The sequence below is a fragment of the Pleurodeles waltl genome, chromosome 6 (genome assembly GCF_031143425.1).
Source record: "Pleurodeles waltl isolate 20211129_DDA chromosome 6, aPleWal1.hap1.20221129, whole genome shotgun sequence".
Taxonomy (NCBI): domain Eukaryota; kingdom Metazoa; phylum Chordata; class Amphibia; order Caudata; family Salamandridae; genus Pleurodeles; species Pleurodeles waltl.
In genome coordinates this window covers 278839500-278852196 of record NC_090445.1, presented here as the reverse complement: position 1 = coordinate 278852196, position 12697 = coordinate 278839500, and the positions used below count along the sequence as shown (strand labels likewise).

The window sequence follows — 12697 nt, the reverse complement described above, 5'->3', positions numbered from 1 at the left end:
CATGAAATAAAAGACAGTGGGGAAGGCAAGTGTGGAGCTCAAGAGGTGCTGGGGCGTGGCAGAAAGGTTTGCCTCCTATCTCTAGTAAATGCAATGTAGCCTTATAAGTAGCTAACAACCAAGAGTGGATTAGGATCCCCTGAGACTCCATCTTGAGACCCTCTAACTGGCCCAATAGGCCATGCTTAAAACCACAAAGGAATGTCCTAACCTTTGTTTAAAATCACTTGCATAAACGTTTGATTTTCCTAGTCATTCATAAGGATGAATTGAAGAGCTGTATTAAAAATAAAGAATATTGGGCCAGATGTATCATCACGGCCCTTTGCGATTCTGTAATATCGATTTTTAAGAAATCGCTATTACCGACTCGCAAAGGGCCATGGGCCAGATGTAGGAAACGATTTGCGACTCGGAAACGGCAAAAACTGCCGTTTGCGAGTCGCAAATGTGAGTTTCCTATGCAGAAATGCATTTTGCGAGTCGGGACCGACTCGCAAAATGCATTTCCGACTCGCAAATAGGAAGGGGTGTTCCCTTCCTATTTGCGACTCGCAGTGGGATGCAATTCCATTTGCGACCGCGTACGCGGTCTCAAATCGAGTCGCAGTTACCATCCACTTGAAGTGGATGGTAACCCACTCGCAAATTGGAAGGGGTCCCCATGGGACCCCTTCCACTTTGTGAATGGACCCAAAACTATTTTTTCAGGGCAGGGAGTGGTCCAAAGGACCACTCCCTGCCCTGAAAAAATACCGAAACTAAAGGTTTCGTTTTTTTTTTTTAAGTGCAGCTCGTTTTCCTTTAAGGAAAACGGGCTACACTTAAAAAAAAAAAACTGCTTTATTGAAAAGCAGGTCACGAACATGGAGGTCTGCTGACGTAAGCAGGCCTCCATGTTAGCGAGTGCCTATACTCGCAATGGGGCCGCAAATTGCGACCCACCTCATGAATATTGATGAGGTGGGTCATTGCGACCCCATTGCGAGTCGCAGTCGGTGTCTGAGACACCGTACTGCATAGCAAATTGCGACTTGCAATTTGCGAGTCGGATGGACTCGCAAATTGCAAGTCGCAATTTAGCATTTTGCTACATCTGGCCCCATGTATCACATTTGCGATTCGGTAATAGCGATTTCTTAAAAATCGCAAATGCTATTACCAAATCGCAAGTTGCGATACCGGCCCCATTCGCAGCTATGGGCCTGTTGGCCCCTAGCTGCGAATTTTTTGCATTTCCAAAATTGCGATTTCTGAACCAGAAATCGCAATTTTGGAAATGCAAAAGGCCAGGGTGCTGGGGTCCTAAGGCCCCCTCTGCTGCACCCCAAAATCATTTTTAGCAACATGTAAGGTACACGCATGCCAAAAAGGCATGTGTGCTTTACATGTTAAATTTTAAAATGCAGTTTAACTGCATTTTTAAATTTTGCACCAGGTTACCACCTTGCGACCTGGAATTTGCAAATCGCAAATTGCGACTCGCAATTTCCAGGTCGCAACGCAAGAAATCGCAATTTTAGCGATTTCTTATGTGTGGCCTGCGAATGCCTTTCATGCATCGCAGACCACTGTTTTGCACTCGCAAACAACCAAATTTACCGTTTCGCACCGTTTGCGAGTGCAAATCTTTTTCATACATCTGGCCCATTCTGACCAGCATGGGAAGACATAGGGGGTTATTACAACTTTGGAGGAGGTGTTAATCCGTCCCAAAAGTGACGGATATACCAACAGCCGTATTACGAGTCCATTATATCCTATGTAACTCGTAATACGGCTCGTAATACAGCTGGTGGTATATCCGTCACTTTACCGTCACTTTTGGGACGGATTAACACCTCCTCCAAAGTTGTAATAACCCCCAAAGTGTGCACTTAGGGTAAATAAATACTTCTAATATTTAAACAGCTCAATTATATGGCTTACACCAGTGCAACCAAGTAGTTCATTATTAAGCTCATCTTACGAGATATCTGTCCAGCATCTCACATTATTTCCTAAACTACATTTCAGCTCGACGTTCATAATATGCAAGGCATGCATAACTGACTTTATTGTTTTGCCAGGTATTGTTTAAATAAAACTAAACTCACGGATCATGGAGGGGAAAATGCAATTATTACTCTTCAAAGCCCTTCTGTTCACAGAACAGTGCGCAGAGTTAAGATCATTACTTTGCCTTCAAATCTAGTTGGCAGCAACACGGACCTGGTTTCAGTTAAAAGCTAAAGCTCAGAGAAACTCTAAGTCTTCGAGAGAAAGCCGTGAAACACTTGCACAATATAACCATTTGGTGCCGGTGGTCGGCAAAGCCTGTGCTACGTCAACAGATATTTACAAATAAAAGACAGCTTGTTTTCAGAAAAGGTCCTGCATCTTTAGTGTGGAAGCTTGTCGCCATATAGCAGGGTAAAAAATGTGCGACATACAGACCAATATAAGAAAATATTAACTAAAGTTTGCACGGGTGCTGAACCTTAGTGACTGTACCTCAAGTATTTATACAACCTCTACCATGGGTCCACTGCTTCCTCTGCTTTCACTAAATGGATGGCTGTAAATGTAAAATTTTTGAGTACAGTGCCACTTTACGTTTCAGAAAACATACACCTGAAAGCACATGGGGTGACTTTTAAAAGTATTGTTTTAGGAAAATAAGATAGAGGAGCTGTATCACTGAACACTTGTTCAGTAGGCCTGTTAGAAATGTGTTCAAGCTCAATCCAGTTAGCTGATTGTGGTCAAAATTGCCATTACACATCTATGACTGCTAATCCAATGAATTCGACAGACAGCCATGATGTAAGAAGTGCACTCATACACACACACACACACACAATAGTGTGCTGTGTAACTGAGATGGTTCACTCATGCATCAGATAAGGAGCTCTGCATCCATTGTTTGTGTGGCAGACTTTTCAAATATTTCTAAGATTTTCAGTAATCACTGATGAGCTCTTAGATTGTTTGCATTTCTCCTTTTCTTAACCAGCCTGTAATAGATAACGCAGCCAGCGACCTGACAGAGACCAAGGTGGTGATGTAATATTCTTTAACCAGGGATTTACATTGGCAAATGCTTCTTAAAACTTTAGTTCTTACTGACCACCACTGAGCCGAGTAAACAAGGTCTTCAGCAGACAATATGTTCAACATTAAGTAAAACTGCTATTTTGCTGTTTATAAAAAAATGACCGACATCTTCTCATTTCATCTTATTCTGAAGAGACACCATGTGGAAGAACAAGCAGCCATTACATTAATAAGAAGATGTACATGTTCTATTAATGGATGGAAATCCTGCCGTACACCAGTTGGCTCATAGGTTTTTCATTCACTTCGCAAAGCAGCTTCCTGAGAAGGCCTGTCTGGCGTAGTTTGTAGAATGTAATTAAGAACGTCTGCAACACATTAAGGTGGTCCCAACTGCGTTTAAGTATTGGGCAGCCACTAGTAATTTCTGAATCGTTTCAGCTTAGTTAATTCAACAAAAGTACTTTGACACTCAGATGTTTAGAAATACAAAGGTTTACACAGCTTATAGACTGCAAATAAGGTTTTCGACTGTTCATTAGGTAAGGCGAATCCCAAGCACCTGCTCCAGTTCTTGTCTTCGCTGCTGCACCTAAAAAGACAAATGCAAGTATTACTGGTACGTGGGAGTCAATCTGTATAAACAGTGTTTTTTTTTTTTTTTTAAACCATTGTGAAAAAGCAAAGATATTTTAACTTGATGTGGTGCTGTTCAAAATATGATGCATTTGATTCAATAAATTCAAGGTATAGGCCTCGTACCAAGGCCATGAGCGCTATGATTAACACCTTTACAATTGGCTGCTGTCGTTTAGACAACATCTTCCTACATGCCTGTAGGAGCCTGGCCTGGTTTATAGGGGGTACCAATGGTACTTACAACTTGTGCCAGGTCCAGTTATCCCTTATTAGTAGATTAGTAGTGTTCTAGCAGCTTAGGCTGATAGAGGTAGTTGTAGCAGAGCAGCTTAGGCTGAACTAGGGGACATGCAAAGCTCCTACTATACCACTTATACCACATAGGTACTATATCACAAGAAAGACAATACTGAGGGTTACTAAAAATAAAGGTACTTTATTTTAGCGACAATGTGCCAATAATATCTCAGAGGATATACTCCCTTAGGAGGTAAGTAAAATACACAAAATATACACACAAACAAAGATCAGTTAAGTAAGACAGTCAGAAAGTAGTGCAAACACTGTAGAATACAATAGGATGGATGAGGCCTAGGGGCAACACAAACCATATACTAAGAAAGTGGGATGCAAACTACAAATGGACCCCTAGGCTAGTGTAGTGTGTAGAGGGTCGCTGGGAGTGTAAGAAAACAATAAGGGTGTCTAAGATACCCCACCCCAAGACCCTGGAAAGTAGGAGTAAAGTACTATTTCCCCAGAAACACATTAAAGTCGTGATAAAGGATTTTGCAAAGACCACAACAGACTGCAAAGCACTGAAGGATTCCTGGACTGAGGACCTACAAAGGAAGAGGACCAAGTCCAAGATTCGCTAAAGTGTCCGGAGGGTAGGACCCCACTAAACCCCGGATGAAGGTGCAAAATGGCTGCCTCCGGATGGAAGAAGCTGAAGATTCTGCAACAACGGAAGGTGCTAGGAACTTCTTTTTCGTGCAGAAGATGTCCCACGGAGTGCTGGAGGATGCAGAGGTGTTTCCTTGGCAAAAGACCGCAAACAAGCCTTGCTAGCTGCAAGAGCCGCAGTTGAAGAAAAAGGGTGTTGCTCGGGCCCAGGAAGGACCAGGATGTCGCCACTTGGGTGAGGAGACAGAGGGGGGCCCTCAGCAACGTAGAGAGCCCATACACAAGCAGGAAGCACCCGCAGAAGTCCTTGAACACGGGTTCAATAAGTCTGAACACAGCGGTTGTCTCAACACTGCAGAAGAAGAGGGTCCCACGACACCGGAGATCAACTCAGATCGCAGGACAGAGTACTGGGGACCTAGGGTTGGCTGTGCATGCAGGATTCTTGGAAATGTGCACAGAAGCCCTGGTAGCTGCAGTTCACGCGGTGCACAGGATAACTGTCTGGAGAGGGGAGGCAAGGACAGTTGGACCACTGGACATTCTGGGTCACTTGGGTCCATCATCTGTGTTCCAGGGGCCACACTCGTCAGGATGAGAGGGGTCCCAGAGTACCAGGGTGTTCCAGGGGGCCACGCTCGTCAGGATGAGAGGGGTCCCAGAGTACCAGGGACGCTGAAGTTTGGTGCCTGCTGAAGCAGGGGGAAGATTCCGTCGACCCACAGATTTCTTTGTGGCTTCCAGTGCAGGATGAACGCAGACAGCCCCCAAAGCATGCACCACCTGGAAGCAGTCGAGAAAGCTGGCAGGATTAGGCACTACAATGCCGCTGGTAGTGTTCTTGCTACTTTGTTGCAGTTTTGCAGGCGTCCTGGAGCAGTCAGCGGTCGATCCTTGGCAGAAGTCAAAGAGAGGGGTGCAGAGGAACTCTGATGAATTCTTGCAAGTCGTTATCTGAGGAAAAGCCCACTGGAGAGACCCTAAGTAGCCCTCAGAGGAGGACTGGCCACCTAGTCAGATAAGCACCTATCAGGAGGGGTCTCCGACGTCACCTGTTGGCACTGGCCACACAGAGGCCTCCAGAGTGCCCGGACACCTCTGGATTCAAGATGGCAGAGGTCTGGGACACACTGGAGGAGCTCTGGGCACCACCCCTGGGGTGGTGATGGACAGGGGAGTGGTCACTCCCCTTTCCTTTATCCGGTTCCCTAAACCGGTGTAGACTGGCTTATGCAGGGAGGGCACCATCTGTGCTCTTCAAAGCATTTCCAGAGGCTACCCCTCCCCAGCCTTTAACACCTATTTCCTAAGGGAGATTCAGGAAATTATTTGTTCTGCCTTCCTGGGACTGGGCTGCCCAGACCCCAGGAGGGCAGAACCCTGTCTGTGGGGTGGCAGCAGTGGCAGCTGCAGAAACACCCCCAGAGAGCTGGTTTGACAGTACCCGGGGTCCATCCTTCTCCTTCCTCGCCGCCAAGTCCTGGAACTCTCTCCCCACATCTCTACGCCAGACCCAGGACCTCCTCACCTTCAGGAGACTCCTCAAAACCTGGCTCTTCGACCGCTAACTGCAGCACACCTCCACCCCCCCCCCCCTTCCCCCCAGCGCCTCGAAACCCTGACGGGTACATAGCGCGCTTTATAAATATCGTGATTGATTGATTGATTGATAGTGGAGCCCCAGGGATGCATGGAATTGGCACCCCAATACCAGAATTGGAATGGGAGAACAATTCCATGATCTTAGACATTGTTACATGGCCATATTCGGAGTTACCATTGTGAAGCTACATATAAGTATTTACCTATATGTAGTGCACACGTGTAATGGTGTCCCCGCACTCACAAAGTCGGGGAAATGGCCCTGAACTTTGTGGGAGAAACCTTTGCTAGAGCAAGGGTGCCCTCACACTTAGTAACTTTGCACCTAACCTTCAGCAAGTGAAGGTTAGACATATAAGTGACTTATAAGTTACTTACGTGCAGTGAAAATGGCTGTGAAATAACATGTGCGTTATTTCACTCAGGCTACAATGGCAGTCCTGTGTAAAGGTGTGTCTGAGCTCCCTATGGGGGGCAAAATAAATGCTGCAGCCCATAGGGATCTCCTGGAACCCCAATACCTTGGGTACCTAGGTACCATATACTTGAGACTTATAAGGGGTGTCCAGTATGCCAGTTGAAATTGGTAAATGAAGTCACTGGCCTACAGTGACAAATTTAAAAGCAGAGAGAGCATAAGCATGGAGGTTCTGGTTCTGGTTAGCAGAGCCTCAGTGACAGTTATTCACTACACAGGTACATTCAGGCCACAAACTATGAGCACTGAGGTCCTGGCTAGCAGGATCCCAGTGAGACAGGCAAAAACAAACTGACATACATGTAAATATGGGGGTAACATGCCAGGCAAGATGGTACTTTCCTACAATGCCCATTCCAGCAGGCTTGGAGAACTTTAGGACCTGTGACGTGGGTAAGAAAGTCGGGCTCATATTTCCATCCAGGAGAAGTGCAGATATAAGCTATAGATAGCACAAGCAGGTGAACTTTTTGTGAAGGTTAGTGAGTGCTACAAATTCATTAAGTACCTTGTGAGATGGGGGCTCCAGATAGCTTTGTGGCAGCACACCGCAACCAAGCATAGGTTTGTAGGGCCACATCTAAACTTTGCAGTCAGCTGAGTCTTTCTCCCTTTTTCACTCATGGTAGTTTTTCTACTCAATAGGCTCGACAATCCACAGTCCACTGATGATGTGTTTTTTATTTTCAACAAGCAGAATACAGGGCTTTGATGGCTGGGGAACACAACCATCAATGTATCTCAGTAGAACAAGTTGCTCACCTTCGGTAACACCTTATCTAGTAGAGGGATTTTCTTGTTACAGATTCCCATCAGGTGACGCTGGTCGGCTTCAGCTCTCTCGTCAGCAACGTGTGCGATGCTGGATAGGACATTGCGAGACCTATATAGGTGCCACTCCAGCGTGCTGGCGTCAGTTTTTTTTTCACAACTTTCCACGCCAGAAGCGTGGGCCATGAAGAACACTGACCACTAGTGCATCAAAACTAGGGCCCTGAAAGGGAAGTCCCTGTCCCTAGAAATCAGTTTGCAGAACGGGCAGGATGGAATCTGCAACTAGAATATGTCTCTTAAAAGTTAAGGCGTTACCAAAGGCAAGTAACTTGTTTACCAGATAGAGACTTTTAGTTGCAGATTGCTTACCTTAGAATAGATATCCAAGCAATACTATCCCCAGAGGTGGGTCTGCAAATCAAGATCACACTAGGATACCCATCCCTTTGGAACTGACTGTCCAGGCAGTAGTGTTTAGTGAACGTGTGCAGAGAAGTCCACGTTGCTGCCTGACAGATGTCCAGGACAGGAACTTCACATGCTAATGCAGTGGTTGCAGCTGCAAACCCTCTGGGGGTGCTTTTTAGCCAATGAGTAGCACATTTTAATGCAGAGAACGACCCTATCTAGAGATAGTTCTCTTCTGCACTGCCCGACCTTTCTTTGCACCCACATACCAAACAAAGAGTTGATCATCCACCTGGAACTCTTTGTTACGAACAAAGTAGAACAACAACGCTTTTCTTGGGTCCAGGCTATGGAGTCTCTTCTTTTCCTTATAAGGAAGAGGGGGTGCGTATGAAATAGGCAAGGTGACGGATTGGCTTACATGAAAAGACGTAAGCACTTTTGGCAAAAAAGAAGCCATGGTGCAAAGCAGCACTTTGTCAGGATAGATGGAAAGGCAGGGTGGCTTAGATGATAGTGCCTGCAGCTCACTCACCCTGTGGGCAGATGTAATGGCCACAAGGAAGGCTGTTTTTAACGGCAAAAGCCTGAGAGGACAAATAGGGAGCGGTTCAAAAGGAGCGCACATTAAAAAGGTAAGAACCAAATTCAAATCCAATTGGGACTTTATGAATGGTAATGGAGGAAACATATAAGTAAGACCCTTGAGGAACCTAACTATAGGAGACTTGTCTGTGCACCATGCCACAAATTTGTTCCATCAATAGGGGTATACTGTTTTAGTGGAGGGACACCTGGCTCCCAAGATAATGTTACAAACTTCAGGGGGGAAGGCCAAAAGCTGTCAATTTCCACAGCTCAATCTCCTTGCAAGGCAGAGACTGAACAGGTTCAGGTGGAGAACCCTCCCCGCTGCTGCAACAGAATATCCCACAGAAGGGTCAGGCTGATCGGAGGATCGATGGCCATGCTCAATAGCTTGGGATGCTAGACTATTCATGTCCAGTCCGGAGCCACAAGGATTACTTGGGCCCGGTCATTCTTGATCTTCTTGAGAACTCTGGGCAGAAATGGTATTGGTGGAAAGGCGTATATGAGGCCTGAGTTCCACTCAAGACGAAAGGCATCATCGGGAGACCTTGGAAACTCCAACGTGCAAAACTACTGACATTGCACGTTCTCTGCGAAGGCAAACAGGTCTACTCTCCCCACTGCTGAAAGAGACCTTGCGCCACCTCTGGATGGAGACACCATTCAAGATTGACAATGAAGGCTGAGTTTGTCCGCTCTGGCGTTCAGAGAGTCCGGGAAAATGCCCTGATGTTCCAGCCATGTCCAGAAGCCCACCCCACCCTGCTTGTTGCAGTACCACATGGTGGTGGTGTTGTCTGTGAACACCTGCATTACTTTCCCTTTGAGAGAGGGAAGGACTGCTTTCAATGGCAGTCTGACCGCCCAGAGCTCCAAAAGACTAATGCGGAGCCCAGACTCTGAAGGAGACCAGACGCCTCTAGTCTCCGCCTCTCCCATGTGGCCACCCCATCCCAGGATCAACTCATCTGTCACTGTCAGATCTGCTTGAGGAAGGGAGCGAGATCTGCCTCTGAGCCATTCGTGATTTACAAGCCACCACTGCAGATCTTGATTGGTTCCCTCTGAGATCTGGACCATGGCAGAGAGATTCCCCTGATGTTGCGCCCATTGGAACTTCAGGTTCCACTGCAGAGCCTGCAAGTGCCATCTGGACTGTGTTACCAGCAAGATGCAGGAGGCCACGAGACCAGTCATTCTCACCAAAATCTAGGCTGGGGGCTGAAACATCGGTATCCTAGTCTGAATATCCTGGACTCGCCACTCGTAAGGATAAGCCCGAAACTTCACCATGTCCAGGACAACTCTGAAGAAATAGAGCGTCTGAGAGGGAGTCAGGTGTGACTTTGGCACGTTTATAGTGAACCACAGCAAATGCAGGAAGTCTGCCATAGTCTGGAGGTGGAAGCCGACAGCATGGAGGGCAGCCAGCCTTCAACAGCCAGTCGTCAAAGTAGGGGGAAGACTGAAACACCTGACCTGCGCAGATGAGCTGTGACTACAGCCATCACCTTGGTGAACACTGAGGGGTGCTGGTAAGGCCAAAGGGGAGCACGGTGAAGTGAATATACTTGTGGCCTTGTGAACTGCAAGTTACGTTAGTGGGGAGGCAGGCAGGACAGGAATACGGAAATAGGCGTCCTGCAAGTCCAGTGCTACCATCCAGTTTCGTGGGTCTAGGGCAGATAGAACCTGAGCCAGAGAGAACATTTTGAACTTCTCTTTCCTGAGGAACTGATTGAGGGACCAAAGGTTCAGGATAGGGTGGAGGCACGTGTCCTTTTTGGGCACCAGAAAGTAGCAGGAGTAACAACCACGACCTACACAAGGGGGTAATGCCTTGGTGGTGGGTGGGCTACACCGCTGGCTCCCTGATTCACGTTGACATTGGGTCCCACGTCCCCACAGAGGCTAGGCAGCATGTGCAGCATGGTGGCTGGACAGGAACGGATGTGGTTGGGCACCCTTTCCATAGCCACAAAAGGGGTGAAAAGCAGACTAATTGGGGGGGCAGGGGCAGCTGCGAGGCCTAAGGACCTCACCCTAAAACGGGACTCCTTAAAGTGCTCGAGCACCAAGTCGGCTTTGTCTCTGAAGAGATGGGTGGCATCAAAGGACAAGTCCATAAGGGTGGACTGGACATCCCTCAAAAAGCCAGATGCCCTCAACCAGGCGTGGCACCTCAAGGCCACTGTTGATGCAACTGATCTGCCTAGTGAGTCCGTGGTATCCAGCCCACATCATATTGTGAACTTCGCTGTGTCTCATTTCAGCAACAGCTTGGGAAAGAATGGCCTGGACCTCCTTTGGGACCTGTGGCAGCACCTGCGCAACTATGTCCCATAAAGTATGGATGTAATGGCTTAAAAGGCGAGTGGTGTTCACAGACCGCAATGCCAGGCTGGAGGAAGAAAACATCTGCTTCCCATGCTTATCCAGCCTCTTGGATCCCCTATCCAGGGGTGCGGAAGAAAATGTACTTGGGGATGGGAAGGCTTGGATAACCAAGCTTTCAGTGGTCAGGTGTTGCATTAAGAACACAGGGTCATATGGAGCAGTTCTGTGGAGGCAGGCAATTGTCCTGTTCACGTTAGCCCCTGTGCTGGGCATGGACCAGGTCCCCAGCAGGACATCAGTGAGGGCTTCATTAAAGAGCAAAAGGGGTTCAGATGTAGAAGCCCCAGGCTGAAGCATCTCTGTCAGGAGGTTAGTCCTGATAGTCACCAAAGGTAGCTAGAGACCCAGAACCTCAGCTGCTCTCTGCACTACCACTGAGTAGGATGCTCCATCCTCCATAGCCACGTTAGGGGAGGAAAGCATGCCAGTGTTAGGGGAAATGTCCACACCACTGGCCTCACCCAGGTCCATCCAGCAGTACATGAGAACTTCTAGCTGGTCTTCTAAAGGGTCCAGCTACCCATCCCAATCCTCACCGTACACCAACCCAAGAGAATAAGGATCAGGATCCGACCTAGGGAGCAAGGTCCCTGTCGAAGTCTGAATTGGTGTACGCAACCTTGGTCCAGCTCTGTGTTGGAGTCAGCAATGAGGATGGGGTCGACACTGACCGTGAGCATGGGTACCGTCAGGAGTGTCAACTTCAAAACCGTTGTCGGGGAATGTCGAGGTGGTACGACCGACACCAGTCTGGATCCAGGAACGGAACCATGGGTGCCCCCCCAGAGATGAGGCACAAGCTGCCAGCGCGGAACCCGATAGGACCCCTCCCGACTCCGCAGGGCCTGAAGGCACTCTGGCAGAGTTGTACTGCCCAAATATGAGGCGCATGGCATCATAAAACTCACTGAGCTGAGCAGGGGTCCCTCCAGCTCCCAGAGACTCAGGGAGGTGCGGAGTCAACCCAGGCACAGGCTCTGAGGATGCAGACCTGGAACGACAACGCTCATTTTCCCTCATTTCAGCGACCGACGGACAGGGTGAAGTGGAAAAATGCTTGTTCTTTGACTTCTTTTTGTGCCTTGACTTACCCGACCTTCCCGAGGAGTTGGAGTGGGACGAGGAAGAATAGGAGCTCTGCGAGCATTCTTGGGATCTTCCTCTCAAGAGTGATGAGGAGCCGAGCGCTGGCCCGCAATGACCTTTAGGGATCGCCCCTTCAAAGCTTTCGGATTCATGGTCTGGCACTCACAGCACAACTTCGAGTCCTGGTCACACTCCAAACACCACAAGCACACGAGGTGCAGATACGTCAGACATCACCCGATGACAGGAACCGCAGAGCTTGAAACCACACAACAACAACTTTCCAAACTCCTCTCTGAACAGGCAAGCAATGCCCCAGGTTGGCTGGGTGAGTTTTGAAATAGCACGAATGCGCTGACTGATTAGCAGTGGGATACTGCCCTACTGCCTGAACTAGGACACATAAGGTGGGGCTTCTTCAAACCTCTGCCAGTCCACACTGCTGATGCTGACCTTGACTGTGAAATCCCCCTGCCAGCCCAAGGATTCTATAAACAGACATATAAATCACTATCTCACTGTATGAACGTTTGTTTGCCGTTTTCTGTTTTCTTCATTTTACCCTAATGGTGTTATGGGTCCAGCACCAAGATCGCTTGCCATCTAGCCAAACTGAATGAAGGATGTGAGGTGAGGTGCCTTTTGTGCCCCATTCTATTACTGTGGGCAATCCATAGGATGATTCCTCCTGCATGATGAGCCACAACTCAAAGTCTCCAGTCCCATTATAGAGCAAGACATCCAAAATGTTAACTGCCAACAGAACTAACCCTAACCAGA

The 12697-nt window shown here is 47.9% G+C and overlaps 1 protein-coding gene across 1 annotated transcript in view; it reads right to left on the bottom strand.

The window, feature by feature from the left end:
* Positions 1-832: 832 nt before the first annotated feature.
* The window catches only part of SMARCD2 (SWI/SNF related BAF chromatin remodeling complex subunit D2), a 631810-nt gene continuing 619945 nt past the window's right edge, over positions 833-12697 (bottom strand). Inside the window, exon 13 of the mRNA XM_069238057.1 lies at positions 833-3628. Within this exon, the coding sequence (XP_069094158.1) occupies positions 3575-3628 (54 nt within the window). The 3' untranslated portion in view covers positions 833-3574. The remainder of the gene's footprint in view (positions 3629-12697) is intronic.